General features: G+C 39.4%; 1 protein-coding gene across 1 annotated transcript; it reads right to left on the minus strand.

The window, feature by feature from the left end:
- Positions 1-2,686: 2,686 nt before the first annotated feature.
- Positions 2,687-23,957, minus strand: kiss1ra (KISS1 receptor a). The gene is made up of 5 exons (XM_034104711.1): positions 22,852-23,957; positions 20,247-20,371; positions 4,993-5,128; positions 4,565-4,803; positions 2,687-3,445 (listed from the first exon to the last, which is right to left on the minus strand). Exons 1-5 carry the CDS (start codon positions 23,099-23,101, stop codon positions 3,065-3,067), a joined length of 1,131 nt encoding a protein of 376 aa, XP_033960602.1. The 5' UTR covers positions 23,102-23,957; the 3' UTR covers positions 2,687-3,064.
- Positions 23,958-25,547: the final 1,590 nt, after the last annotated feature.

Below are 25,547 nucleotides of genomic sequence, written 5' to 3' on the forward strand. Positions count from 1 at the left end.
CAGCCATGTTTGACAGAAGTACTCCGATACAAAATAAATGGCTTTGCGAGGCACTCATACCACGCCATTTATTCAATGCTAAATGCGCAGATGAAACTAAAGGACATTTATTTTTATTAAGGTTATTATTATAGATGGAGGTTATGACTAACTGCTAAAGTAGACCAACCAATTTAAATTAAATTATAGTCAAGGTTTTTATTTTGAAAATGTAAAATCGTTTTAATTTGTGGAGCTACTTTGGACTGCAAACTGTATTCAGGGTTACAAAGTTCTGAACAGATTACATAGAGGTGGTCATAGATAAGAGTTTGTCTGCTTCTGTTACGAATGGGTGAAGCAGGTAGGACTCAAATGCAGAATAACGAAAAGCGAGCTTTATTAAATAAATTAAAGCTGTGGCAAAACAAGGCAGAATCCAAAATATCCAACACCAACGAGCAGCACAAGGAACACAGACCGTGGAATGACATGGAGGGGAAACAATGAACCGACATGGAACACAGGGGAAGACTAGACTAAATACACAGAAGGGTAATCACAGAACAAGACACAGCTGGGCAGGGGAGGAGAAACACAAGGACAACAGGTGAACACAATCGGGTAATCAGGGAGGGAAACAGACAGAAAGCAGACAGGCAGGAAACGGGGGTGAACACTTTACACAATAAAACCCAAAGACAAGAAAAACACCAACACAGACAAAACTACAAACGTGACATAACATGAGAATCGTGATAGAATCGTGACAGCTTCCTTTTGCAAAATGTACCAAAACACGTTCTCACTTAATCATTCTTGTTTTGTTTTATGGATGATCGTGGCATTCAAATGTAGCCCTGATGACAGCACGTCCAACAGTATCTAAAATGTAAATGAGAATTGCATTAGCATGTTTTCTATGAAGCTGCTTTTGAATGTCACTATGTGGGATGGATAGAAAAGGACTGCATCTAGGAGTGAAGAGCTGTATTATCAATGACAGGCTGTATTTTCATCTCCAGACAGCTGCTCTCTATACAAGGTTTCCTTGAAATGAGTCTTTCAAAACATGTCTTGTGTGGCCTCAACCTGTTAGAATTTAGTTCAACCTGACAAGATCATAAAAGGTCGTTTCTCAAAGATGTGGCAACCGATTCCACGTTGTACCAGGTGAAAGTGCATGTGCATGCCTTTGTATGTGCAGGTGTCTACAGCCTGCACATGTTTTGAGGAAGGAATGTTGGTGTGTGGGACACAAAGGAAAGGTAAACACCGCCTATATGCTTCACTGGTCGTAACCGCTCCCATTCATCACAGTCATGGCAGCAGAGAAATTGATGCTGGCTTTGCTTCTTTACACTCCCGCCAAAAATAAATGTTAACCTCTTGTTATCCTGAGCTTACTGTTACTGTATAGAACATATATATAAATAACTAACATCCTACTCACTATTCAGATCTCCATCATAATCTCCTCTACTTGAGACACCCTAAAAGGAGGTATTGGTACAATTGGTCCCACATTATTTCAGATGAAAACTACAGATAACAAATGAAGAAACATTAATAGACCGATTTTTAAACAATATGGTATAACATTTTGGGATTTGTGCTTGAGAGCTTTCATGTTGCGTTTAAGGAAACGAAAAGAGGAGAGCACATCAATTACATTTGCCTTGAATTACATTTGAAAATGGAATGTCAGTATTATTAAGTGCCAAGTGAGATTTAAAAAAAAAAATCTAATATTTACATTATTTTCAATATAATCTAAATACTGTACCTTAGCGTACAGGCTGGAATGAAGGAGTATTAGCTACAGTATCTTAGTTTTATCTCAAATTCAGAAATAAGCCAATTAACACTGTTTATGTTGTGTATAGAAATCTTAAGATTACATTTGTAGGTTGTGTTTATGCTTTTATAACAGACAGTAGATAAATTACCAGAAATTAGGAAGATAAAAGATGCAATAAAGGTAGTAGTTAGTTATTCACCTCATAAGCTTTTTCTCTATTTATGGGGCGTTTTGAGCTGCAACTATTTCTTAAATGAACAACAGCCTTTGATAACAAATCAAATATTCTTTACTTTCTGAGCTGGAGAGCTCCTGGTCAGATTTTCAAAGTGTTTTAAACTTTGGACAGGGCCAGTCTATATGCTAAACTAAAATAATCTCGTCTGGCTCTAGTTTCATATTTAACATTCAGAAATGAGAGTGTTCAAACCTTTTATGTTCCTGTCTTCAAGAAAATAGGCCACTGAAAACTCATCTCTTTTGACTCCACTTCGAGCGATAGAACTATTAACAAAGCACTTATATACTAATAAAGGACTGGCTTATCGAAAGCCAGTTGAGTAGCACTTGAAATGTCTTTGCTCTATGAAGCCTGATGTACTTATATGATTCTGTTTTCTTCAAGTTTGTATTTTGTTGGTCGAATGCACTTATTGTAAGTCACTTTTGATAAAAGCGTCAGCTAAATGCAATGTAATGTACAAATAAAATGTCTCACTGCACCTTTAAGAAATGTTTTCCCACAATGGCAGACACCTTTATCTCCAGTAATACAAACACATTGCATTGTCCATTGGCATCTGTTTGAGTGTATTCATTGTCCATGTAAAAATGCACATTCAGCCTTATGTCATTTCCAAAATACAATATTCTCATAATAGAATACATCATATCTTCAACTTGCCAAATGCTGAATAGTTTATACCAAATCTGCAGCCATGGCCTTACAGGGAGGTTTACTGCTGTCCTCTGTTGTTTGGCTATGATGTGTGGCAGCTCAATGGATGATGTGCCAATAGCATAGCACTGCATGGCCTTGGCAGTCAAACAGGTAACATTGTGCCAAACACTGTCAGTTTCCACATGTATAATGAGTCTGCGTTTCCCCACATCATTTTGTTGATGAGTTGCAAACAAAACTAAAACATTTCTGCCAAACAGAGTCTCTCCTTTTGCCACTCTCCAGTTCCTCTCTGAATACTTATTTTAATGTAATTGTCTTCTTGCGGTATTGGCTCTTTATAGATACATGTATTTCCTTCTTGCTTTTTTTAACTGCTAGATTCAATTTGTTGCATTGTTATTGTTGCCTTCCTCTGCAGCAACAAACTTGATCTCAGCGTTGGCAGTCCTGGAAGCCATGCTGCTATCTCTGACCTTGTGCTTGAACAGAAACGGGAAGGTTTTCCTGAAGGACTTTTGGAAGGTGGCTCCCATGAAACCGTAAACGATGGGGTTGACCGAAGAGTTGGCGTAGGACATGCAGTTAGCCCACGTCTTGATCTTGTATGTGGCGTAGGTGGGCCGGAAGTTGGGATAGAAAGACTGGAAGAGGATGAAGATCTGGATGGGACCCCAGCAAATGGCAAAGAGGAGGACGATTACTACCACCATCTTGGAGATTTTGCTCCTGATACTGATAGTTCTCTCAGACAGGAGGTTGACCTGAGGAGGACAAGATGAGTATTATAGTATTAAGTTCAGGCTTAATAGCGACATCTTCTGTAAGTTTTGGTATAGCAGCTTTAAGTTCCTGTTAGACAGGAAGTTGTCATAAAAAAGGAAGTCGTAGCTCAGAGAGGGATATTTTCATGGTGTGCAGAGAATGGGAATCACTAGTGTTGCATCCGTGGCCATCCTTCTTTGCAGAGATGGTTTGACACAGGATTTGTAAGTAAATGTTAATTGACAATATCTTAATGGTTTGTGTATGTTATTGAGCAGGATTGTGACTATAATGAGATAATAATAATAAGAATGTTCTATGTATCCTAGCTAAACTCTCACTTACCTGCATTGCACTTGCTGGTAGCATCCATATGGTCCAATGTTACATTATGAAACATCTTAAATGTACCTTTGAATATCATACTAACCCTAAAGTTAATACTACAAACCTTCGTTCAAACACAGAAATTATGTTTATGTTCATGTTAAACATAATAATGTTTTGAAAAGGATTTCATTAATGCTCCCTATGATGATGTTTTACAGTGGTTTGGGGTCTCTAGGGATCTGTGTATGTTAAATATGTTGTTAGGAGAGTTAAAGTGAAATACCAAACAGAGTACTTTGACCTCCTGATGATTTTATCTCTGCTTTTTGTCTCTACCAATCTCTGAGTGAAACATCCGGCTCATGCTGAATGTTCCAATATGTTCGCCAGCTAGTCATTAACTTTGTGTGCTTCTCATTTGGTGCAGAGCAGGGAGCAGATAGTGATTGTTCAGAAATCACTATCAGTGGGGAGCAGGAGCTAAATCAAGTTTCAGGCTTTAAATCTAAATCAAATAACTGAGAGACACTGACGCTGCATCGAGCCAAGGGTAACTGCGTAGTGTGGTTATACTTATCTTGGTTTGTTTTGAGTGACACCTTTTACAGAAGTCATTAAATCCGTTGTTATTATTCAACAATTCTTAAAAGGAAGGTGTTTAAAAGACACTTCCAAAGGCGGACAAAATTAAAGAAAGTTAAGAAGTATTATAAAGGTACAGACAGTCCCAGTATATAGAACAAAAGAGCTGTTACACTTTTAATTAGCAAAACGAACCCTGTGCATACCTGATAGTTGTTGTCTACAGGCTCCACAGTGGGCTGGCCCACCCGCTTCACCATCAGAGTGTAGCAGAAGGAAATGGTGAGGACAGGCAGCAGGTAGGCAGCAATAAACTGGTAGAGGATGAAAGCCCTCTCGTGTGTCTTTGAGGGGAACCTCTCCATGCAGTACTGCCTCGGCCCGTACCAGTAACCCTCCTCTATACGCTGGTACATTAAAATTGGGGTTGACAGAATGAAAGAGCCTGTGAAAGGACGATGAATGTGTTAGTTGAAGTAGATGAAATCATCATAAATGCTAATTCCCGTGCCTACTTTATACAATTGGTCCTAATTATTAATTTACTCAGTCGTGAATTCATTAAAACAGGAAGATTAAATCTACTTAGGGGAAATGGTGGGAGAGAGTTTTTCATTAAATGAGCAGAACGTACCGATCCAAATGCAGATGCTGACAATCATGGCTACTCTCGGGGTGCGGTGGCGCAGAGATTTCAGAGGGTAGATTGTGACGTAACAGCGGTCCCCGCTCATGGCTGTCAGTGTTATACAGGTGGCTTGGACGGTCACCTTGGAAGCACAGTAAAACATGTCCACATGATTAACACAAATATTCTACTTTCTACTAATTTTACTATTTTGTAAGAGCAAATGTATTTTGGGAGAGATGTTACTTTTAATCAGCATTATGAGGAAATGTTGTTAATTAAGTATCTGCCTAAGCTCCAACTCTAAGGCACTTAGAAAGAACATTTTCAATTAGCATACAGGCAACTACACTGAAAACACTGAAGCATTGACTTTAATTAAATGTATCATGTCAACAGATTTCACATAACTGTATTAGGTTAGTTGAAAGCAATAATCTTAAGTTTTAATAGGTTCAACTTAATAATAATTAATAATAATTCCTTGCATTTATTATAGCGCTTTTCCAGTACTTTACAGATACACACATTACACATATTTTTTTGTATACAATACCCACAGGAGCAAGTTCAGGTGAAGTGTCTTGCCCAAGGACACAACGGCTTTATACAGCAGCGGCGGGTTTCATCCCTTGATCATTGCACACTGCGCCACACCATCCATCTTCACGCCTCGAAGTCATCGAGTCGCTTTTACAAGTACACATTGATATCATACATGTACTGTGGACAATACCCACAGGAGCAAATCCGGGTGAAGTGTCTTGCCCAAGGACACAACGGCCTGACGCAGTGGCGGCAGGAGCGGGTCTCGAACTGGAGTTCCCCAGCACCCCCCTTGATCTGATGATCAGATGCACAGACCACTGCGCCACCCGTCCCATTAATAGTATTGCTTTCAACTAACCTCATACAGTGATGTAAAATGTGTTGACATAAAACATGTAACTAAAGTCAATGCTTCAGTTTTTTCAGTGTATAAAGTTTTCCTCCAAATCTTTTTGGCAGAACAAAGAATTATTAGTTGAACATCATGCTGTGTTCTTGCTGAAGTCGAAGCCACATTTGAAATTACTTATCTCTTTTATGTGTAAACTTATTTTTACGTACATAGACAGATACTGTTTTGAAAACATGTTACATCTAGATTGAGATTGAATGAATGCCCAGTAAAAATGCAAAGAAAAACGTGTGAATTTCCTAGCCCACTGTTTTATAATACATTTAAAAAAGATCTCATGCATTAGCCCATTTCAAAACCAGCTAAATGAAGCAGATACGTCGTCAAGCTTCGGGGTCAACTTCCCTCTTCGGCGTAAAACTGGAACTGTTGCTAATTTTGTAACAATGGTTTCATATCAGCATCTCCCAGATGAAAATATAAACTCCAAAGCTTTTCTTGATGGGATTTCTTTATTTTTCTTCTTCTTTTTTGTTTTTAAATCTGATATTTTTGAGCTGCTTGGTTTTTGCAATAGTCCTAACACTTTGCAATAAATGAAATCTGTCCTTAATTTTGTCATTCTGCCTCCGTTAATAACCAGCAAATGCCCTCAGACTTTCCCACTTATCCTTCTCAATCTCTCAATTACCTGCTCACTTGATTCCACTTTCCATCATCAGCCCTTCAGAATATAACCAGCCCATTTCCTCTCCTTCCCAGCCAGATTGTGAATATTTGTCTTTGGTTTCCTGTGGTCTGCTGTGTTTCGACCTCTCTCTTTACCAACTCACGTCATGTATCTCTTGAACTAATATAACGGTTTGCACATTCTGTTGCGACCTTGTTGGCCTTTTCCTGACTATTGCCTGACTAAATGTCCCTTCATCCTCTGTCTTAATGGTTTAAATATGTCCGCTTTTTAGCTCTTTACCAGCTCTGTTAAATATATTTGGTATTTGAAGTCAAGGAATTGTAATAACAGGACAAGTGGCCACACTGTCATTGAATTTTCAGTTTAAACCTATGTCCGAATTTGATACCTGATACCTACTATAGAAAGAACATCTTAAAATGAAAGCAGCGCTTCAAATAGACAATCCTGTGCATGAATTCATAGACAAAAACTTAGAAATATAGCAATTGTTCTAGTATATATATGTCATGATTATTTTCAGTGCAACAAGTAAAGTTTTAGCGAGATGTAAACATGCTTGAAAATGTGTGCTCATTAGAGGAAGTTGTTTCCTACGAGAGCCTATTGCACATTTCTTAAATAACCCTTGCAACCGAAGAAAGGCCCACACACCTTTCTAACAGTGTCATGTGCATAAAGCCTTGTAGTTAATCATCCTTCATTAAAGAGCAAAAGATAACTTCAAGCAGCTTTTGTAAGAAGAACCCACCTTTTTGTTTGCTAATAAACTCTTGTGCTTTTATACTGGAGAGCATGCAGGGAGAGCGAGGGAGGAACAGAAAGCAGAGGGGAGGTGCCTTTGTGATAAGTAGTTTTAATTAGCGTATGAAGAAATCTTTAATTTTTGTTTTTAATTGCGTTTAATGATGCTTGATTTAATTCAACGTGAAACATCAGAATCATTTGTACATGAGGCTAAATGTGGGATTCATGCTATCAAAGAAATGTTCCTGTACTTGCAGAGTTTGACTCACTTCTCCTACATAATTCACCACGCACATTCTTCTGCTCAAAACTTCATTTCACTTCAAGTCATTATGTCCTTAAAGCCCCTGTCACACTGTCCCGAAATTGACACCCGATGGACACACGAATATGGAATTGTGAATTTCGCACGAAGATGGCCCCGAACCACACACGAAGGCAACATTTACATTACATTTAAGACATACAACTGCAATGAAAGTACCAAAAACAATTATGTTAAAGTACTATGATACTGTACTGATATCTTCAGACTTTGTTCTTTACTTTATCCGTCTTTATATGTAGAAGATATTAAGTTTTCTCCGTAATGTTGTTTCCATAACAACAACAACTTCCTGTCAACTGTCCTTCAAAATAATATATTATATCCTTTTTAGTTTCACAGAACACAAATTGGGTTATTTACATAATATGTTTACATGATTTTGTTGTGCAATAAAACAACCCGATGGACACACGATAAAGGAAATGTTCAAATTCGGCTGTGATCGTAGCAACATCGGGCCATTCGTGAGGGCATCTTAAGCCATCGTATGACCGCTGGTGGAGTTTCTCAGGCTCCGGCAGCAACTTCGTGAGCGGAGGCAAAATCTTTGGCATGCCAAAACATTTCTGAAGGACCTTGCGAAGGTTCATTTTCGTGTTGAATTCGTGTGTCAATTTTGCCCTTCGTAAGGCCATCGTGAGGGCATCTTGTTATCATCGGTGCCATCGGGCATTCGCCCCGATCAGAGTGAGGGCGAATGCCCGATGGCACCGATGATAACACGAAGATGACACGATCTGACAAGATGCCCTCACGAGTGCCTTACGAAGTTGCCGCTCACGAAGTTGCTGCCGGAGCCTGAGAAACTCCACCGGCGGTCATACGATGGCTTAGATGCCCTCACGAATGGCCCGATGTTGCTACGATCACAGCCGAATTTGAACATTTCCTTTATCGTGTGTCCATCGGGTGTCAATTTCGGGACAGTGTGACAGGGGCTTAAGTAGAAAGCATCCTGACTCTATTGATGTATTCCTTTCACACACAATTATACATTGAGTTTCAGGAGACCAGAATGAGACAGAAAATGCTCCTTTTCACCCTCTTTACAAAATAATTCCCTCTCTTCAAATACTTTGAAATATGTGCAGCAGAGGTGACAAATGAGAGGTCACAAGTTCTCTCTATGCTCTTTTCAAAAGAGAATCTAATTTAGTCTACGTGCCTGCCTCTTTCCCTCTCCAGCACTTATGTGACTGTGAAGCCAGCACCCATTACCCTTCATAGGTTTGAACTGTTTCAAAGGATATGATGAGAGAGCCAGAAAGGGTTATGATGAGTTTGGTGTTGAGGCCACTGAGGAAGTGCTGCAATCCCTCAATTACTGAGGCAACTGGTGCATTAGGAAAGACTCTACCTTGTTATCTTCAATGCATGGTGTCTGTTCAATGGAATGGGCTTAACAAAGGGATGGACTGCGAGATGGAGTTCATGACTTTATGAGCTGTTCATGAGCACTCATGAAACATTCATGAACAACTCATTATATGTTCACTTGTCATGTTCGTGAACCAACATTCTTAAAATGCTCATGAACCATTTTAAAGAGCAGTTCATGACATTTTTATGAACATTGTTCATTCATATAAAGTTCCTGTTTTGCTCATGACAGACTTTTATGAGCAATTTATGAACTTATCATGATCCAGCCAATCACAAAATTATAATTAAAACCCCAAAAAGTTTGCATGAGCATTTCATGAACTTTTCATGACTATTAGCATTTCATGAATTTTGGATGATTGTGGCAAGTTCAGAATATCTTTGAATATTCATGAGCATTTTATGAACTTTTGATGATCAGTGTGATGTTTTTAAAGACCTCTTGAATATTCATCTACTATTTGAACATTTCTTTATTTTTTAAAACTTTTAATCTTAAAACAAAACAATAGTGAATTTGAAACTGAACATTATCTGTATTTATTTTGATGACATTCATATCATGTTATGGTTTATCTGTACTGTTTGAGAAGCAGTATGAGTAAATAGCGCCAAGGTGGAACCTTTGGCAGGTGAGCGGTGACATCTGGGTTATCTTAGGGGGGACACTTCCGCCCCCTCCTCAGAAGCAATCCAGACCATAGATATATATAAAAACACTAGATGGCTCATGGGAGATTTTCCAGCGTAGCTGACCGGCCGCCATCTTGCCACAGTCAACAGTTACTCTGATTCGCGTTATGGTAGCTGTTGTAAGGTGTGATCTGCACAAAAATACTCTTAACTCTCTGAAATCTTGACTGATTTACAAACGGTTTGGTTTATTAGAAACATTATTAGCATGGCTATGATACAGGATGCTTGGACATGTTGAAATTGCAGCTTTTCTTTGTGTATGTGGTTGTATTTATTAGCTGGCTAATAACAAGAGGCTGTGAGTGAGACTAGGGCTGTGCAATTTAATCGATCTTGCGATATATATCGATATTTAATTTTCCGAGAAAGTATCGATATTTCAGCCGCGGGTATCGATACATTAAGTCTGATAACTGTGTTCGTTATACTCGCGTCCAGGAGAGAAGCTTTAAAAAGGAGACTAATTGAGTCTCTGAGAATGTTCAAATGTATACTTTAATTAATAAAAAGCGCGGTAATGTTACAAGCAGAATATAAGCGAAGGGAAGAGAGCGAGCTCCACCGTTCCAGCTGTTAAATATCCTCTGCTGAATCCTCCCTGTGGGCCGGTTGGCGCTGCTGGGGATCGGCCCTCCACGTCTCCAATGTTCGTTGTTGCGCATTACAGAGGATTCAGACATTGCACATTAAATATATAACTAAACATGCCTTTTCTCCTCCTTATCTCTTTCATGACTTTTCATTTAATACATTTTAAACGCTGTAATCAATACTCCAAAAATACCTCACGGCTGGTATCATTTCCGGTAGTTCCGAATGTTGTCTCATGCTACCCACGTCTGTAAACAAACGTATTCAAATAAACTGTACCTTCATTTAATATTCAGCAATACGAATATCTCGACGTCTATAGTTGTAGTGTTGAAATCAGTAGGTTTCGGTGTGCAACACTCCGTGTCATATCGCTACTAAATTCACCTCTATAGGAAATTGTATATTAGCCACATGCTAAATGCTAACCGGAGATGAAGGATTTTCAGAATAAAAGCTCAACAACTGGTTGTGCACAACAACTTTTGGTTTTTCAGTATAAAACAGCATTTAAACTGACGGTATGTTTATGGTACTTTATGCCATCAAAACATTGATTTTAATTTCTAACAAGTCCCATTCAAATCCCCCGTGTTCCACCTCCTGCTACACCTTTTCATTCTCCATTGTCCATTGTGATACTGCACTTTACAGCTAGAGTTTGCACTGTTTCAATAAATGAAACTAATTTTCTCACCACATCTTTTGATTAATTTTGTCCAGCATTTGCAAGCTGGAGACTCTCTGTCAGAGCCATATATTGTATAATGGATGCTTTCAGTTTTCAGTTGAATTAATTCAATCCAAGTCAATGGAACACTCACAAGATGTCACCAAAATCCCACTGTCCCTTTAAAATCTTTCAGAAAATGATATAAGTGTATCGAATTATATCGAATCGTATCGAATCGTATCGTTGGCTGAATATCGTGATATATATCGTATCGTTGGCTGAATATTGTGTATCGTATCGTATCGTGAGATTAGTGTATCGCCACAGCCCTAAGTGAGACCTAGTATTACAAAGTTCACCCAGCAACTTTACACCAGTGGGAGAGGCAGAACTGCTCTTTATTTTCAACATAACTTAAGTTACACATGATTTCTTCCAAGTGGTTTGGCTTGTTAAAAACATCTTTATGTTTATGATACAGGAATTTGCTGGCTTTGTGTTTACAGAAGTACCTGACTATGCCGGACTTTTGTGCAACCTACGGATGCTCCAATCGCCGCTGTCTGCAAACAAGAACCCATGGGATCACCACATATGTTTATGTTTGCTAATAAACCCATAACATGGCTGTGAAAGAATACCAAAGCTGAGGCTGGACGATGATTGATTGTTGGTGTGCCATGTGTCACCGTGTGTCTTATTGGTTTTGTGTTATACTGTATTTTATTGTGTGCAGCTGGTCCTTATCTCCAAGACACATTTAAAACAAATAACCTTGAACCTTGAAGCCCCATCTCTCCCCACCTGCTCCTGCTTCCTACATCCCCTCCACACCACACCAAGTTGTTCTTCTTAATAATAATAATAATACATTTATTTTGGGGGGCCGCCTTTCATAACACCCAAGGACACCTTACAGGGGCATAGGGGCAATATAGGGAACAATTTAAACAGAGGATTTTGTGATATATCAGCTGGGGTGAGACAAGACAAACCACAAATGGACTACAGAAGGACACATGGTACAGTTTATATTATTCTTGGTCTTTTTTCAATCACATATTTCAAAGGTTCTGGATTTGTTTACAAATCTAGAAACTAAATACAAAACTAGGATGATATGAAGATCTCATGTCAAAAATAATTGTGATAAATTAGACAGAACTGGCCTGTCTGTGAGCACATTTTATGTTGGTTTGGTTCTTCTGATAAAGGTGTGAATATCTAAATAATATACCAACATATGCTATTGTCATTAGTTGTGTCCCTGTTCTTCAAGCTAAGGCATTGCTAAATTAACAACTCTTGGCTTAAAGGGGAAAGGAAACACCAATTACAGTTATAATATTCCGGTAGTTTATTCATTTTACAATGGATATTGATCGTAATATTTATTGTATATGATATTACTCGCCAAAAGAAAATTAATTATCCGCCGGCCGGGTGGGGAATTCCGGGACCAGGCCGCCGCCATTAGGGGAGTCCCAAATGGTGACGTCACTGGCTGTGTTTTCGCTCCACCGAAAGTCAACACAACGTAGCAGATATGGCAGCGATGGAGGAATTTTGCAATGAGATCGACGTTTTGAACGATGAATTTGACTATTCGTCGGGAGATGACATTGATGTGGATGCATCTACAGTTACCAGGCATCCCATGGCCTATGCTTATGAACCGATTCGGTCGAATAGAGTGGCATACGATCCGGAATAAAAAAATTAAAAAAACACAATGCTAACAGTGAGCCTCTGAATTAGCCCCGAGCGAAAATGCTAACCTATTACTGCACCGATAGCTCCCTTATTACTTATCCTAGCCGCACATCCAACACATCGTTTATGATCGCAAGGAGACACAGAATCTAACGGTGCCCACCTCAACACTGGAAGATACAAACTCGCGAGGTTATCCACAAAAACGTACATCAAATCAAGTGGCGCTAGGTACTAACATACGCCAGGCTAACGGCTTACCTTCCTCATTGTCTGGTCTAAACTGGTCTTCAATGGCATTACAACGATAAAAACGATGATGTAGTTAATCCATAGGTTAATATCCAATGGGGCTGTGTCCCATTTGAAATGTTCTGATAATCTATAAGCAATACAACTGCAATTCCGTTATCTGCTGTCCGCTCTGTGCTCCGTGCGCTCTGGGTCCTGCAATACCATCCATCAATAGCAATACTAGCCTTTTTAGGGCTGTTTTCGACAGATGAGCGTGTGTATGCCAGTTTAATTAGTTGAGCTATAGAACACCCCCAATTCTCTATTGTACGTCATAATAGCTACCATTTAGTTTGGACGCGATTGCGTTAATTAATAAGGTCACACTGTGTCAGTAAATATATGTGTGAGCTAGTAATCTGGTAGTGCTGCAATATTTACCTCTCTCTCGGCAGCTGAAGCAACTCGTTTGGTGGCTCGAACTTCACGTTTGTTGACACTGTCATTGTCTTGCGCGGCCGACGTGCTGGGACGGTCGGTGTTCCCGACTGCATACGTTGAGAAATCGAATATTGTGGGAACAGATCCTGGCTTCAAATCCAATGTTTTGTATTGAACCAGGCATCCAGACTGGACTTTGAGCAGCTTCTCATCCTTTAGTGGCAGCCTATGGAAATGTACTTCTTCCTTCTTTGTATAAAATCCATTTGTGCAGCCTGGGGCAATACAATAAACTCCTGACGACGACCGTTTTCTTGTAATGTAAACTACTGCTGCATTGCACGCCATGTTGTTTGTTATTGAGCTTTGGCCCAGGAAGCCGTACCCAATCAGTGACGTCACTGGGAAAGTCCCGGAGCAATGGAAGCGCCCATGGTCATTAGGCACATATTTCAAAAAGTAAATTCGCGTATCTCGATCGTTTATATTGGAAATAGACTAGATAAATACATTTCCTAATGGTAATAGTGTCGCATGGAAAGCAGTTTGAAAAGTGTTTCCATTTCCCTTTAAGGCCCTGTCACACTGTCCCGAAATTGACACCCGATGGACACACGATAAAGGAAATGTTCAAATTCGGCTGTGATCGTAGCAACATCGGGCCATTCGTGAGGGCATCTTCGTAAGGCACTCGTGAGGGCATCTTGTCAAATCGTGTCATCTTCGTGTTATCATCAGTGCATTCACACTCACTCTGATCGGGGCGAATGCCCGATGGCACCGATGATAACAAGATGCCCTCACTGTGGCCTTACGAAGGGCAACATTGACACACGAATTCAACACAAAAATGAACCTTCGCAAGGTCCTTCTGCAATTTTTTAGCATGCCAAAGATTTTGCCTCCGCTCACGAAGTTGCTGCCGGAGCCTGAGAAACTCCGCCAGCGGTCATACGATGGCTTAAGATGCCCTCACGAATGGCCCGATGTTGCTACGATCACAGCCGAATTTGAACATTTCCTTTATCGTGTGTCCATCGGGTTGTTTTATTGCACAACAAAATCATGTAAATATATTATGTAAATAACCCAATTTGTGTTCTGTGAAACTAAAAAGGATATAATATATTATTTTGAAGGACAGTTGACAGGAAATTGTTGTTGTTATGGAAACAACATTACGGAGAAAACGTAATATTTTCTACATATAAAGACGGAGAAAGTAAAGAACAAAGTCTGAAGATATCAGTACAGTATCATAGTACTGTAACATAATTGTTTTTGGTACTTTCATTGCAGTTGTGTGTCTTAAATGTAATGTAAATGTTGCCTTCGTGTGTGGTTCGGGGCCATCTTCGTGCGAAATTCACAATTCCATATTCGTGTGTCCATCGGGTGTCAATTTCGGGACAGTGTGACAGGGCCTTTTCAGAGTGGTAACATGAGACCGATTTTTATATATAAAATATAAATGTATTTTAATTGTATAATTTATTTTAAATATTAACAATATAATAAAATAAATGGAAATATATACACCGGCAAATATTTAATATAAATACCTTGTGTGTGTGTGTGTGTGTGTGTGTGTGTGTGTGTGTGTGTGTGTGTGTGTGTGTGTGTGTGTGTGTAGCTATTGCTTTATCTGATTAATGTTATTTTCATATGAAAGTCCATGATTATAAGTATGCAGTATCATAACTACATCTTTGATGTTTATAAAAAACCAAACCGTTTGAAAATTGGTTGAAAATTGAGCAAGCTCTGGTTATTTAAATAGTAAACCATAATGTTATGACTGAGAGAACTGCCTGTGGCAAGATGGCGGCCAAGTGGCAACGTCGGTCTCCATTGGCCAGCAGCGCGGGTGAGTCATCTAGTGTTGATATATATCTATGATCCAGACGATCAACTGGATCCTGTGTATAATTATTGCTGCTGCACTTTTCTGTATTCTACAGATCAGTACATGATGAAAATGATCGATGTTAACTTGTGTGAATTAGATATGATGTTGGAGATGTTTAGGAGAGTGTGTCAGAAAGTTTTGAGCATGTTTGACATAGTAACGGTATTTTAAAAATACTAAACTGTCGGCAACAATAGATGCCATTTTCGCGGGCTTCAGGCGCGCCTGGGTAAGTGTGACCTGAGCGAAGGCTCGCAGGCAAGTTAGCTGCTGCGCACGGGTAATATGTTTTGTTTACCTGAGTGAAGTCTTGCAGGCACATTGCCTTGTTTTTTGTTTATTAACATTGACAGTGTATTTTTGTGATCTCCATAATATGTTATATTTGGTAAAGATAGATATATTGATAGAAAGTATTATTTGATAGCGTTATGTGTTTATATGGACTATGTTGAATTTCTCCTTGAGATACAGTAATTGACTGTGACAGACGGATAACTTAAATGGAGAAATGTGATGTTTGTAAAGTACAGCTATTTGAATGTAACTGTGAATTTTGAATAAGAAGCAATCCAGACGATCAACCGGATCCTGTGTATAATTATTGCTGCTGCACTTTTCTGTTTTCTACAGAAATCATTTATTGTTGCTGTGGTACCCAAGCTTTTGGGACTCGTAACACATTTTTTTGTGCAGCTGAGTATCAAGAACTGTGCTTCAAATAGTGATAGGATTAATTGTAGTGCTCCACCTGTATACATGTATGTTTGTATGTTAATTTGAGTAAAGTTCCATTGTGATTGACATAATTGTTGTTTTCTATGGTTGCCAATTGACCCACAGTCAATGGTTCATGAACAGTTCATAGCCAGCCATTGAATTATATTCAGTGACTGAACTGTTCATGAAGTTGTTATGAACAGTTCTTGAAATGTTCTTGGTTGAATACTGAATATCCCTACACACTCACTGAAAACTCCATTTCATGAATTGTTCATGAACCTGCCTAAAACCATATTCCATGAATTGTTCATGAACCATTCCAGCACAGGAGTTTCATGAGTAGTTCATGAACTGCCCTAGTGCCATTTAATGTTCATGACAATTTCATGAACAGTTCATCAACTTTGTTATGAGCTGTTTATGAGCTGTTCATGAATATGGTTCACTGATATTCCATGAACTTTTCATGACAAGTTCATGAACAGTTCACTATCATCTCACTGGGGCGTGCTTTCACAAGCCATAGTTTTTGGCTCGTCAGAATCAGTAAGTACAATTGATGTTTTGGTTATTTTTCACTTATTTCTGGTTTGTTTTTAGAATGCAAAAGCTGGCAAAAGAGAAAAATATATTTGCTGAAGGGCATGTATAAAGGAGCAAGGCCTGAAATGCACTCGCAAATGTTCTTCCTATTGGTCAGAAATCTTGTAAAGCAAACCTTTGCAGAAGCCGGGTCAGTCCATCTCTGCTCACTTGCTGCTCACTGCTGTGTCTAACCAAACTAATGCCAGTGTAGGCAGCCCGTCATCCCTTCTTTCCCTTCATGTCTGCATTGCATTACTGTATGTGTTGCTGCAAACGAATGTCACGAAACATTTGAAGATCCCCTATGGCTTGTTTTCTCGGACCAGGTGTTTTGGAAAATAGACGCTCTATGTGCACAAGCTCTTCTCTCTAAACCAGAAGAAGATATAAGAGTTGTGAAAAGCAGATATTACCTTTTTGGATCCATTAGATGAAGATGGATAGTATTTCAAAGTGGCGAAACAAAAATGAAAAGGACAGATGTAGCTCCTCACACGGAAACATAATTATAAGCTTCTATAAATGCGCACATTGAAAGATAAACATTCAACAGAAACAAATGCATCAGGCTTCTGCGTATGTTTGTGTTTTTTGTCAAATGATTAAAGTAGATTTTACCATCACTTAAATCACAGAAGGCATCATTGGTTTTATTGTCAACAAACTGCATTCTTTCAAGTAACACCTGCTTACATTGCTTCACCAAAAGAGGGAATAACAGACTAAAAAGGAACTTTTTTCTGCATGATAGTTAACAGAGTTAACTTATTTGCATCATTATTTACCAATGAACAAAGAGCATGCCAACATCATTAGATTCTGTATATTATCATTATATATAGTTGCACAACTGAACACGTGAAGCCCCATGAGTCCCCTCAAGAGGCCGCAAAATTCAATACATCAATGTTTCCAAATGTAGGGTGTATATGCTGGTGCTAGAGGACAACGCTTTTTAACCAAAAATACGATTTACATCAGCCTCTGTCACACCTTAGGAAATGTCTCTTACTGCATGTTATGGTGAAAACAGTTATTTCACCTATAGCCACTTTCAGTAATGGTTTGCTGGAAAGGTCCGCGGATTATCAAGCACCAATTAACAGTTGGCAATGTCCAACAGGATGAGTGGATGGATGTGCTATTGTTGTATCTCCCTCTTTTTCTTATTACACTCGTTCCTTTTGAATAAAAAACCCAGATAATGATAGGGTAGTTTCAGTGTATATTATTATTCTGTTTGAGGGCATGTAAGCTGTTGTGGCATGAGTTCAGCCAGTTTCAATATATTTCCTGATGTGTTTTCACTGCCTCAACTCTCCTGTCATCTCCCCTGTCCTGCAGTATACCCCCTTTTCACACCCTTCCATCTATTAGTCTTGCACTTTATAATCTATCTTTGTCAGACTGCCTAGTTTATATTTGCCCTACCTTTCCAGACTATCTGACGAATACCAGATTCATGTGTCTCTTGGAAATGTTTGTTCCTGACTTGCCTGGTTTTGAAACATGCACGTTTCTTTTAAACAATAACAAGTTGAACTGGGGATCATACACCCAAGGCTGTACAGATATGCAAGTTTAATATTGTAATTTTTTTCCTAGAACATTTTTGAGTGCAACAGACATGATAAGGAACAATTAGCCTCTGTTCAATTTAAAAGACTGATATACAACTCACATTAGTTAAATCTCTCCAGTCAGTATGTGTGGAAACGTAGTAAAAACCTGAAGCTTTCAAGACCTTGGTTTGCAAGAATCAACTTGACTAAATGGCAGTAGAGGTAGTAGGGTATATTTGTCATGTAATGTTGCTTTACCAGAGAGTGAGGATGGATGTAAAACACAGCAGTCACAGTTTACTACACCTAATGTTTTCATCAAATCTGTGGATATGTTTGATGGTACTGAGGTTAACGCTCCAGAATTCTATGACAGGTTTAACTAAGGCAAAAAAAGCGGTTGGACTCATTAAAATTATTGAAAACATTTAGAACTTTCTGTTTTGCGGATGAAATATTGTTTGGTAGCAGGTCTTTCTGAAATTAACATTTGTTTTAAAGGAAAATGAAGGGTTTGTGTTTCATGTAACTATTCTTCTGTTGCTTTTATCTACAGAGACAATCAGAAAAAGCTACAAAAGGCCAGCTTGACAGACAATTGCTTCAATCGACTTCTTCAGGAGCCATTGTTCCACAAGAAGCTCACAGGGTACTAAACTTCATGCTCAAATGAATAAACCAAATCACGTCCCTGTGTTTTTAATTACAAATAGCTGCCAGCCAGATAGACTTCTCCAACTCTTTTATGCTCAAGTCAGCAGAGAACATTGAGTCATCCTGCTTTCAAAAGAAAATGTCTTCATCGGATTATAGGTTGTCCCCTCCTCCTTTCTTGCTTCCGAATGAATGACGTACAATTTTAAGCCAATAACATATAAATTGAATTAATCTAATTGTCGCATATTTAAGTTTTTCTTCCGGGTACAACGTATGTTTAGATTTTTGCGTCACTTGACCGTCTTTTGTAACCCCCCACTTACAGTATTTCAGACACTGTAGCCTTGTCAAGCTACATGGCAATTGAGCATATTTTTTGTTGATCAAATTCTATAGTGCCTGCCTGGGTAAGTGTAATTACCATGTCGCAGAGTACTGTGGCCCTTTACTGTCTGAGCTGGACACCCACCGCTTGTCACAAGGTGTGCATTTAAGCACACTTTAATCCTCTTTAAGTAATAATAAGCTGTATGGAGTCAACAGGTTGCAGTTTTAATGAATCGTTTCCTATAAACAGAGCAAAGAATAACTTAAAGTTGGTTGCATAGAACTTGTTGTCGTTAAATCACACCTTTCTTATTTCTAGAAAGTCACTGTACACAATTTGCTTAGCACTTAACTGCAGAAAGACAAAGTTAGCGACTTACTGGTGAATATATTGTAGGTTTTTGCTGTAACAAAGTCAGTTACCTTTTCTAATGGTTGGTGATATGGAACCAGGGTAAAAGAACAGTGAATATTGGAATTATGCTTCTCGTAAAAATCCCACAATGTGTCTTCAAACACAACATGGGTGTTTTGGGAAACTGTAGGAAGCACAGGCTCACAGAGTAGATCATGCAGAGAATGCTGCCATGCCAATAGTTCCAATGGTCACCAGTATACAAGGAGAAAGCACTACCTCAAGGCATCACACTGTTCTTCTCTAAATATAAAACCAATGTCTCACAACCCATGACGAGGGTATAATGCTCGCAAAATCTAAATAATTCTTAAAAAGTTAACTGCATCTTGTAGAAATCTTTGTTGCTCTTGTTTGGTGCTTCTTCCCCTGTCCATCTTTTCTGCTGAGTTTGGTTGTTGCTTGAATATCCATTTATGTAACTGTACAGTGTCAATGAAACGTCTTTCTTTCTGTTCTCTTTTCAAGGAAAATTTGAATAGAGATGGCTCTAGAATATAATTGAGTTAGAAAATCAATGCCCTTTTTTCTGCTCTTGGATAGGGCATCTGATGTGACAAAAGACTAAAATGTCCTCACTGCAATATAACACTACTGTGTGAGTGTGAAAACACATTTCCCATCTAGGAAAAGTGTCATTACGGTTGTGTAAGGGAAAAAAAGACATTAGTTATTCTTTACCTGCTGTAGAAAGGCAACACATTTGCACATGAAGTTGCCAAAGATCCATCCAGGGAGAGGATAGAGGGTGGCAGTGAAGGGGACACAGCACACCAGGAAGATGATGTCAGTCGCCGCCAGGTTCGCTGCACACAGAAAACAACATTCAGGATATCGGGAGTAGTTTCAGATAGGCTATCTAAGGTTGTGTCAGTGAAATAACACATAGGCTATTGAGTATACTTTGAATTTCCTGACAAAGGGGTACCGTTTTACAGTTTGTGCAAGCTTAAAGGTATAATATGTAACAGTCAAATATCTAAACGACTTGACTTTGAACCTAAATTGTCTAACAATTTATTCTGGTTTTCTTGGTTTTGATTCAACAATACAAAACAACTGATTATGTTTGTCCCTGCTTTCGGATCGAGTGGCCCATGGTGGTGGTGGGGTTATGGTATGGGCAGGCGTGTGGATGACGAACACAGGCCACTCGATTCACAACATTACCCTAACCCTAACCCTACCCCTACCCCTCACACCAGATACTGACTGGTTTTCGGACCCCCCCAATAAAGCAAAAATGCACGTTTCAGAGTGGCCTTTTATTGTGGCCAGCCTAAGGCACACCTGTGCAATAATCATGCTGTCTAATCAGCATCTTGATATGCCACACCTGTGAGGTGGGATGGATTATCTCGGCAAAGGATAAGTGCTCACTATCACAGATTTTTTCAGATTTGTGAACAATATTTGAGAGAAATGGTTATTTTGTGTATGTAGAATTGTTTTTAGATCTTTGAGTTCATCTCATGAAAAATGGGAGCAAAAACAAAAGTGTTGCATTTATATTTTTGTTCAGTGTATTATGCCAAATCCACTTTTTCATGTCTTTCATACATCAGCATGTGTCCCCTCTGTGTAAAGAGATTCTGAAAGTCAGGAAAAAAGATTTGCTCTCTTTTTGTCCTGATCCATTTATATAAAAACCTGTCTGAAAATGAGCTGATCAGATTTTGGCCACTTTGTGATGTCATAACGATTTTTTGGCTCGTGTAACCATTAGCCAAAAACCAACCAAGGTAACACCCTTGTGTTATTTTTAGCCAAATATCTCTCAGAGGGGCATGGGGAGGGGCTCCTTATGTTCATCTAAAGTAACAGACAGAGAATCAGCACGTTTGAAACAGGGCTGAAACAGAAGGGATTATGGGATGATCTGCTTGGTATTTGGAGCCAAACACTTCAGAGACCTGTTTTGTATATATCTGAGACCTATAATATGTTGATGAAAAACAGTATAATAGGGGACCTTTAAATCCACATGGCCTTCCCAACAGCTTCATATGAACACATTGAAAAACATAAATCCCTATTTAGAAAGGACACTAAGCAGAGGTGGAAGTTATTTCATTTGCAGTCTGATCTTGCTTTCCATTTTGATCATTATGTTGAGAGGGTTAGCAGATGGTGCAGCTACTAATCTAATGTTGCGGAATATTAAACTGATTCAATGATCAAATAAGATCAAATTAATGTCACAGACACGCTGCAAAATGCAAACACAGACAAAAAGGGTTTTAACAGTAAATCAAAGAATAACAAACTACAGATAATTATGAACATGTATCATGCTATACTGTAGGTGCATTTTTATTATTTTTTCCGTTGTGATTATTATAATTCTTATCTTCTTCAGACTTCACTTCAATCAACCACCCTTTGCAATTATTCACTATGACAGGTGACGGTATAGAAGTGCAGTAATTGACATCAAACACTAAAATCAATCACTCAGAGTAAAGGCAGCATGGACAGAAAAACCAGAGGAAACACGAGGAAGGGGCTTGATTTATTTATGTTCTCCTTTGAATGCTCTTAATTCACTTAGCACACCTGAGATTACTGACATCCCACAGACACAGTTCTTATATCGCTTGATGGGATCAGACTGGAGAATCAGGCACACAAACTGCTTCAATTAATGCACTCAACTTAATATGCACATTCATATGGTGGATGAAAGCACATTTTTGTCAAATTTGGTTAAAATTTGTGCTGGACTTGCATGGAATTATCAACAATATCCCCTCTTTGTACTTTTGACATTTTCATTGCCAACTGCATCATGAAACTAAGAGTATTTCCTGCAGGGATGCGAAGTCTCTGCGAATAAGCACAAACAAGCAAAACACATTTTAAGCCCTGAGCTCTTGAGCGTTAAACAATTGTTTACTTGCACACATTTTCATTCGAATCAGAAATTCCAAATTGAATGCATTGAGACTTCAAAAACACGCACACAGATAACTTTCATCGCTTTAGATTTTTTAATTCAGGACACATCTGGACACCTGTCTTTCCCTCTAATGGCAAAAATGAAACCTGTAATTAAACATTTTATGCATAGCTGTCTATTAGGCAAACAGAAAGCATCGGCCGTGAACCCTTGGAATTCTTTTGAACTCGCTATTGGCATGCAAAGAAGCGTTTCTGGATAGATGAAAGACATAGCGACCAGTACTAAATAACTAAAGGATCTTTTTGATATTGATGCACTGGGAGTTTATGATACAGTCATCATCCTAGCCCACTGAAATCTCTGCTTGAATCTAGTTTTGCTCACCTATGTAGAAGTTGGTCGCCGTCCTCATCTGTCTGTGTTTTGAAATGACATAAATAACCAGAGAGTTTCCCACCAGCCCGACCAGCATGATGAGGGAGAAGAAGAGGGGGACCAGCCAGGCATCTGTGAGGAAAGGGTGCTGATCTCCTTCCTCGTCCTCGTCGCCACGTCTCTGCAGAGAGAAGTTTGCTTCGGAGCCATTGATCCAAACCTGTTCAGTGGAGTTCGAGAGCTCCTTGGAGGAGTACATTGTGACAGGACGGGAGGAAAATTGGGACGGAAAGAGAAAAAGCACGGACGACAGCTATTCGAGAAAATGTGTCAATTAGGGGAGAGAACTAGTATGTGGTCAGTTAATGAGTCCTTGCTGACCTCAGGTTTTATAAAAGAGAGAATAAAAGAGAGAACAATGGAGATTCAAAAGGAAAAAATCAGGCAAGGGAGATGCATGAGAGGAGAGTAGAAGAAAGTGCAAGGTGCAAAGTAGGAGAAGTCAAGGATGGAGAATGTGTTAGGATGTGAGTGTGTCTGAAGAAAAACTGAATATGGTAAGAAAAGTAAAGAGAGCAGTTATGTGTTAAAAAGAGAAGAAGCTTGCTTCGTGAATGGAAAGGCAAAAGTATGGAGGAGACAGAGGTGAAATGGGAACAGACAAGATTGGGAAAAGACCCTTCAAGTTGCAGATAAATGGTCATTCCACTGCAGCTAGAAGCAGGAACATAACGGAAAGAATAATAGAAAGTGGACGAGAGAGGAGAAATGATTATTTTCTTCACATCGGGTAGGATGAAAAAAACTGTCCTGACGCCACCATATCGCTGCTCAGAGCTTTACAGCATGCTGTGTTGCTCACTTGTGAGATAGGCAAGCCCCCCAGCAAGCAGCCCCAGGGATTTGTTATCGAGGTGCAGAGCGTATGCTGAGAGGCAGACAGATGTCTTCTCTGAGCTCAGTCCTCAGATGCAAAAACAACAATGATCAATCCACTTGCTTCCATTAGTTCGTTTTCAGCGTAATTTGTTCCACCGCTGTTCGTCTTTGTGGTGAGGTTCAAGCATTTTTCATTCTGTCTTAACCTTTCATTCAAGAGTCACTTGAATCCAAGAAAGAATACACGGGTTGTGTAGGAGTTGATTCTTGCTCTATAACCTTGACAAAAGTATGGCCGGGAAAATCCGATAAAAAACAAAGGAAAGATCTCGAGCCATTGTTAATTCTCCAGGCACAGCTGAGTCGACTGTAATACAGCCTCGACTCCAGCGGAGAGCGAAGGAGATGCCGACGGCTTTATAGTACGAGCAGGAGCAAGGACACACAGATGCAGTGGGGAGAGGAAGCGCGCACGCACGCACGCACGCACACACACACACACACACACACACACACACACACACACTGTCAGCACGTGGGCTACAGCATGATTTCGGGATAAATAGCTGATGTCAAGGTCTCCTAGCAACATTATCCCTCATATCTATCTTTCTCTGCAAAATTCCCAAAAGAAACACGCACTCGCTCTTTCTCTTATGTTATAGTTCGACAAGGAATTATTACTAATTACTATCTTCTAACCTCTGCAGCTAACATAGAGAAAATACCTTTACACAAAGGGTGTATACATGTCAGGTTTAACCCTGTAAGCTTGGATACAGATTGTGTGAAATCAAAGTTGTATAAACCCATAAATAACAATGTGTAGACAGGGGCGGACTGGGACTAAAATTCAGCCCTGCAAACTGACCCAGTCCGGCCACATGAAATGTCAAATGTTAGAAATCCGCTGTTTATTATTTAAAGTTTTACGTCCGATTCGCTCCTTTTTTCCTCTCTGTACACAACTCCATTTTGGGCATTGGCTTGTCATCAGATTTTATTTTTAGTTGCTGCTGTGTAGCGGAAGTTTAGTAAAATTATTTTTGATGAAATACTCCAAATCTCCACCCTCCATAATTACACTTGCTTCAGTTGCTTGCTACTTTTTGAGGGCGGAGATGACTGTTACAGTACGAACTGAAGTTGATGCGATTTGATTAGATTGTGAGGCATGACGTGAGCCTCATCTGATTGGTCAATCCCTCCATTTTTTTTCACCAAGGGAAGCAAATTTCGGCTAGCCTCCTCTCGCGACAGAGTGCAATCTACTGTTTCACCATAACATCTAGAGGGGCGCCGTTTCACTCTTTGTAAAATACTCAATGAGAATGGGGGAGAGATGGGCCAGCAGAATAATTACCGAAACTAAACGAAGTGTTTTTATTTATTTATTAAAATTATAACTACAATCCAAAAAAACAGGGGAAGCCTGGCTTCCCTTGGCCTCCAGGAGAAATGCCACTGAGTTCAAGGGATAATTCTCACCCACCTCTTGCTCTTGCCCTGCACGTGTGCCAGTTGAGATGGTTCTTCCAGCAGCTCAACTCTGTCCCTCATCATGAACGCAGGAGGCTGGCTCAGCCTGGCTGTATATCTGAACTCGCGCCCTCATCATTCTCTTCATCATCTTGCACTTGTTCTAAGCTGCTGCTGATAGTGCTTGTAGCGCTGCTGCCAAAAAAGGTCTGTCAATTTGCGACATTTATATGCTTCACTTGCGAGTGACTTCACCTTTTTTTCTCTTGCCTTCTCGGCCCCACCTTTTTCTTTTCGTTTTCTTTGATTTTTATCCATGTTTTTTCATTCTCCCTGTTTGCCGTGGC

Source organism: Pseudochaenichthys georgianus, chromosome 17 (genome assembly GCF_902827115.2).
Source record: "Pseudochaenichthys georgianus chromosome 17, fPseGeo1.2, whole genome shotgun sequence".
NCBI classification, from domain to species: Eukaryota; Metazoa; Chordata; class Actinopteri; order Perciformes; family Channichthyidae; genus Pseudochaenichthys; species Pseudochaenichthys georgianus.